Here is a 6,159-nt window from a genome sequence, read left to right as displayed (position 1 = left end):
GCAGAGGGGAGCGTCGCTGTCCCCCCTCCGCTTCCCATCAGCCTGGCAGTTTTGTACGTGGCAGTTGTGGCTTTTGGGAGGCACTTGCATGGGGCCGTTGAGTGCTCAGGCCTCGCAGGCTTTGGATAAAGTTAACAAAACCCCATAAAATCCTAAAGGAGCAGCAGAGTCCTGCAGTTCTTCCCAGAGCGGCTTTATCCATGGGCAAAAATAAAATAAGCCAAGCCCCCAATTCCATGGCTTCCCCGCTGCAATGAATCCACAAATGCATTAAATAGGAGAATATGCCCCATCCGCATGCTGAGTGATGCTTTATATAAATAGCTCATATACACTTGCTATATACAAAATATCATGTACACGTGGCGTTACTTTATTTGGTGTGAAGCTCCGAATACCTCTCGTGGTACCCCTCCCAAGATGCTGGGGCAGGAGATCACAGCAGAAGATGCTTATGGTTGTGTCCGAGGACAGGCAGTGAAGGCACCTGGATCCAGGATGAAAGCCCCTTTTCCAGCAGCCCCGCTGCCCGCGGAGCTATTCCTTCAGCAGACCGAGCTTCTTCAGTGCCTCTCGCCGGTTCTCATCGGTTGCGCCCTTGGGGGAAATCTTCACGCTGACGCAGGAGCGGGGCGGCCTGGGGAAGCTCTGCAGCGGGTGGGATCGCCGCTTGCTGCTCTTCTCCTGCTCCACCTGCCCGGGCTCCTGCAGACCAGCAAAGTCCTTCCCTGCCCCGAGGGATGCCGGCCGGGGGCGGCTGCTCCTGAGGAAGCTCGGGGCGAGCCGCTCGATGAAGGACATCTTGCCCAGGGAGCTGCTGGTCTTGACGCTCTGCTCCTTGGCACTGGTCATGTAGCTGCTCAGCCCCACGCCGGAGCGCTCCAGGGTGTTGGATTTGAAGTTCATCTGCCGGATACCCGGCACTGACCTCTCCGCCGCCCCGCAGCGTGCCTCGGGCTCCCCAGGGACCGGGAATGCCATCTCCCTTGGTTGGGGATGCATGGTAGGTTGAAGGTGGGTGCTGGGCTCCCTCCTGTCCTGTGACAGTCCAAGCTTCTCCAACGCCTCCCGCCGGGCTTTCTCCCTCTCCTTGGGGTCGAGGTGCCCTGAATTCACCTTTTCGGCAGCGGCGTCACTGGCAGAGCTGGGCTGAGAGCCGGCCAAGGACGGAGGTGGTGCTTTTACCTTCTGACCGGGCTCCATGGTGAGCGGCACTGGGCTGTTTTTGCTGGTTTTCAGGATAATATTTGGTGGCAATTTTCGTGGTTTGGGGGCAGTTGGAGGCCCACGCTTGGCATCTGGGTCCTGAGGGGCCTCTTCCAGCGTGGATTTCTCTGGCTGGCCCCATAAAGTCCAAGTCTTGGTCTCCTTGGCTGTTGCCCTCTTGGCATCTGAGCGATTGCTACGTGACCACTCGTGGTCATCCTGGAAGGGATGTGGAGGTTGGATAATCAAAGACCCCAGGGGCTTTATCTGGCTTCTCGCGTTGGCTTGGTCAAGCCTGTCCTCCTTGGCCATCTCCTGTGAAGATTTACCTACTGGCACTGGGTCCTCCACCGTGCGGACAGTCGCTTTGCTGTCAGAAGCTCCGTTTGCTCTTTGTGCGTTTGCTACGGTAATGCTCCTTGGAAGACTGTAATAGCCCGGGCTGGGAACTGCTGCTGGAGCCGAGCTTGAGAGGGCGGAGGTGCTCTTACCACTCTTCTGTTCAGCTGCACGCTGCGGACCTACACTTGGAGGGGGAGCCCCATTTTCCAATTCTAGGCAAAGAGAGAGATGGGAAGTCACGCACCGTTCTGCGGACGGACACAGGACACCTTCCTGTTTACAAGACTCGCTTCTTCACGCCTGCGAAACCAGTGCAGCCATGGCAGACTACCGGCACCCAGAGAGTTTACCCTGACCCCAGCTAATACGCTGTTACTGCTAAGAAAGTCAGATACTTTGGATTTGACAAAGCACAAGGTGAATGAGGAGCCTTGTTAATCTGTGTAAGCCTGTTCCGAGCACGAGCAAAGATGCTCTGCCCTGCGGTTCTGCTGACCTTGCTAGGCAGCTGCTGGCAGCTCCTGCACATGAGAACTGGGAAAATGCAGTTGGTGCCCTACCTACCTCGCTGCCTGCAGCCACCTCTCACCACAGAGTGACGAAAACAAGCTGGCTTTAGCTTACCACATGCATAAAACTGGGGCAGTGCTCCTTCCCTGCCTGCCAAGGGAACGCACCCCAGTGAGAAAGCCCCTTTGCAAACAAGGCTGGAACACGGATTTCCAGCTTACCCCAGGGAAGGGAGTCTCTCTTAAGCCACGTCCCGGGCAGCTTGGAGGGTTCCCCGTAGTCGGTCTCATCGGTAGAGACCCCGCTGTCTGCTTCTGCATCCAGTGAGCCAATAGTTTCTTCTAAGAACATCAAGCACTCTTTCTCTTCCACAGATAAGTAGTCATAACTGTTATCACTCTGAAAAAAGAAAAAAAGCAGTACAGGTAGGAGACACGGGTGTATTATTATTCCCAGCCCTGGCAGTTAAGAGGAGACCTGTGACAGCTCCCGGCCAGGAGACTTGGCCAGTGACTATTCAAAAATTGGTACTCACAGCTACAGAAAACTAAACAACTTCCTATTATAAAAATATATATACTTAAAGCCATTTTTATATTACCCTTCTATGAGCATCAGAAGATGGGTTATTCTTAACCTGGAAACTTGGCCTCTGCCTTTTAGTTCTTTAGCTTACTTTGAAATATGAGCAGATGGGTAACATGGGTGGTCTATAGGTACAGGCATCTGTACTGATCAGCAATGCTGAATCTTAGAAGCTTGTCTAAATATTATAAATACTAAAGGCTTATCTGTGGGTGGTGGTCCCTCTCCTTGTTCTCCCATTCGTACCCCAGCAAGATCTTGTTTAATTTTTGTTGTATTTCAAGTATTATGAGATATGATTGCTGTGGAAGTGCCAAGTTACAAGGTGACACATGCAATATGTCATGAAAAAACTGAAGTGCCGGAAAGGATGGAATATGCATCAGATCAACAAGCACAGAGGAGAAATTGTCCCAGGTGGAGCTGTTTGGCAGGGAGACACCTATCCAAATCTTTTACCATGCAATATTGCAACCAGTTTTTCCATCCCTAATAAATTTCAGAGGGTTTGGTTCTGGTTTGCAGTACATCAAATGGAAAACCTGTTCAGGACTGAGCACTGCACTTACACATATCAATTATGCTCCAAGTCAGACAGGATGTAATTAGTCCATCAATCATGGAATCAGTGTTTGGAGACAAACAAGCTTTAATGGTCAGATAGTGAAAAATTACACATCTACACCCATGGTCCAAACTCATCCCTGCCTTAACTAGGAAATTAATCTTGTCAGCCGGGAGGAGTACGGCTCGCTGTCTTTTCCAGCTGAAGTCACCCTTGTTGGAGCCAGTCTGACCCAGTTATCCAACTGGTCCAACCCCTCACTGGGAACTTGCCAGGCTCCTCCTGCCCAGTGCCTGCACTATCTGCCTCTGCATCTTTGGGCAATGCAGGAGCTTGGTATCATTTCCCCAGGAGACCTTGCAGGAGCTTAGGCTCCTGATCGCTGCCACACACGTGGCAGGACGGAAAGTCTGGGAGTGCTTTGGGGCAGGAATTAATTTGGTCCTTGTGCTGCCCTTAGCACGGTTCTGTATTAGGGCCCCCAGGTGCTTCCAAAGCACCGATGGAGAGCGGTTTCGAGCAGAGGTCCAGCCAAAATCCTTCCTCAGCGGTCGAGAGGGGCGAGTTGAGCCCCTGCCATGCCCGGGCTGGGCGCAAGGGGGTTACTTACACGCTGCGAGTGGTTGGAGGCCGTGCTGACCATGCTGTCGCAGCTGCCAGAGTTGCAGCCAGCCATCCCCAGCCCCAGCTCCTTCCTAGGCATACCACAGGCTGCCGCGGCGTCCGGCGCGGGGGCGATATCCCGGCTGAAGCAGAAGAAAGGAGAGGCGTTAAGCTGCGAGACCCCGCCGGGGTAATGCAAGCACACTGGGGCAGGCGGGCTGTGGAGCTGCAAACGTGCTCGTTCTTAGGATGCTCTCTCCAGGAGAAGGGCTTTTTTAAAGCATCCTTGGAACTGAAGATTTCCCCAAAAGAATTGGAAATAGAGTAAGCTGACCCGAAATGCTGCCGCTTAGTCACAGCCTTGCTCTGCCGTGAGCTTCCTCCTGGCAAAGAGCTTCCTCTGCCACCCTTCCTCGGGGGCCACGGAGGTGTCGTGGCCGTGGGGAGGTGCCCGCGTACCTTCGGGGCACGCCTGGGTGTGTTTGGGCACGCGCCTGGCGCAGCTCGCACGGAGCAGGGCCGCGCTGGGGGCTCTGCCCAGGCTGCAGCCATGTGCCGCGTCTCCAGCCACCCCTGGGGTGTTGCAAGCAGCACCCCAATGTCCCCCTCGGCTCACAGCAATGCACCCCTGCTGCTCTTCGGGATGCAGCCCGTACCCCGACACCGGTGGGACCTGAACGCGGTAGCGGCCGCCTGACAGACAACCTCCTGTTGTTCCCAACAGCGAGACCTTCCCGGGGCAGGGTGCCGGGCGGCGGAGGGGCCAGTTATGCTCGCAGGGTGCGTGGCCAGGAGAGCTCTGCTGCCTGCGGGGAGAGGCTGGGGGCCTACAAAAGGCATAATCACTTATGGATGTAAAGCATTAAGCTTCCAAAATTTACCGACACCACCAATTACGTGTTTTCTTCGCGCGCACCGCCCATTCTTCGGGAGAGGAGAACTGGGCTGCGGAGGCTAATGAGAGCGGCAAAACAAACACCCCCTCCAACACGCACCGACCCACGCAAGAGGATTTGCTCGTCAGAAGACAGAGGAGCTCTTTGTGCTGTAACCTGGCCGTGGCACGCAGGAACACACTGCTGCTTTTTTTCTTGTAGCAGGATCAGGGAATTAGATCTAGCGATAAGTGAGCAGAACTGGCTGCTTGTTCAGAGTGTTAGATCCTGAAAGAATTCCTTTGTAATTGGAATATGCCACAAAAATCAGATTTCAACACCCATGCCCTGACAGATCCAATCCTTCCACGCAGGAGGATTTTAATATTTCAGTCTCAGCTTTGCATTATTTACTGCTTAAATTACATTTCAGTAAGCGGTGATTTTGGAACAGCAATACCCTTGATTGCTCACAGGGAGGCAAAGTTCAGCCCAGAGCTCGTCCGGGGCTGGAGAGGATCTACGCAGAAACAAGAAGTTCATTTTCCTGCCCACTAGTTCTCTGATATGATTATGGCTCTAACGCATTCATCCGTCTCGGGAAAGGGGAAGAAATCTGTGTTGAAAAACCCCAGTCTTTATGATTCAGAAGGGTTTTACAGTTCTTTCCTTTTGCTGAATAACATGGCAGTTCAGCCACAAACTAAAAATATGACTGAGCATTTAAATTAAAAGACATGGTACTTGAAAAGCTGTTTTCTTTATGGTATATATCTTCCCCCACTAAAAATGCTTTTAGAAGCAGCTATTTTTTATCTAAAATAAAAGGCCAGTTCGCCCAGCTCTTGTGACAGCTGCCGTAACTGTCCTTTACAAAGCTCACTGAACCCTCAAACATCAGAGAGGTGCTGGGTAGCAATTAATGCTAATTGCTTTATATGAAGAGGCTACTTTCTTTTAAGCCCCGCACTACTGCAAGCACTCTATCACGACTCTGCAGCAACGTTAAAGAACCTCAGTATTTCTGCTGTCTAAGGCGGAGCAGCCGGACCGCCTCTGCCTCACAGGTGCCAGCAAAGGGCTTCGTCCTGGCCGGCTCTAAACGCAAAAGGAAGCAAAACACCGTTTGAGGTGCCGTCCCAGCTGCTCCTGCTCTGCAGCGGCACAACGGGACGGATCCCACCGCAGGGTGAAAAGAGACGATGGCAGCAGATCTATAGTTCCTCCTATTTAAACAAGTAAATCAAGCGCACGTAGCAGTTGCCCGAGCTGTTCTCTGTCCCAAGCACAAGTTTTTCCAGCCTCTCCGCCGGCAGCTGCTGGTCTCCCCAGCTTTCCTCCTGCCACCACCTTCAAACCACCTCGTCCATCTTCGCTGGTGCCACCTCCCGTGACACCTCCACCTCCGTCCGTAACCCTGCAGGTACCCGCAGCCCCGCGTCCCACCCGGGCAGCGGCGCTCAGCCCCTCGCC

General features: G+C 53.4%; 1 protein-coding gene across 1 annotated transcript; it reads right to left on the bottom strand.

The window, feature by feature from the left end:
- Positions 1-537: 537 nt before the first annotated feature.
- LOC104076929 (chromosome unknown open reading frame, human C1orf116) lies at positions 538-3,954 on the bottom strand (the record flags this gene model as incomplete). Its single annotated transcript, XM_009577960.1, has 3 exons — positions 538-1,760; positions 2,280-2,457; positions 3,819-3,954. Coding segments are annotated over 3 exons (1,537 nt in total), but the record flags the coding sequence as incomplete, so codon positions are not given.
- Positions 3,955-6,159: the final 2,205 nt, after the last annotated feature.

The sequence above is a fragment of the Fulmarus glacialis genome, unplaced genomic scaffold (assembly GCF_000690835.1).
Source record: "Fulmarus glacialis isolate BGI_N327 unplaced genomic scaffold, ASM69083v1 scaffold25485, whole genome shotgun sequence".
In the NCBI taxonomy this organism is placed as follows: Eukaryota; Metazoa; Chordata; class Aves; order Procellariiformes; family Procellariidae; genus Fulmarus; species Fulmarus glacialis.
Note: the sequence above shows the minus strand (reverse complement) of the source record. Positions and strands in the feature narration are given on the sequence as shown.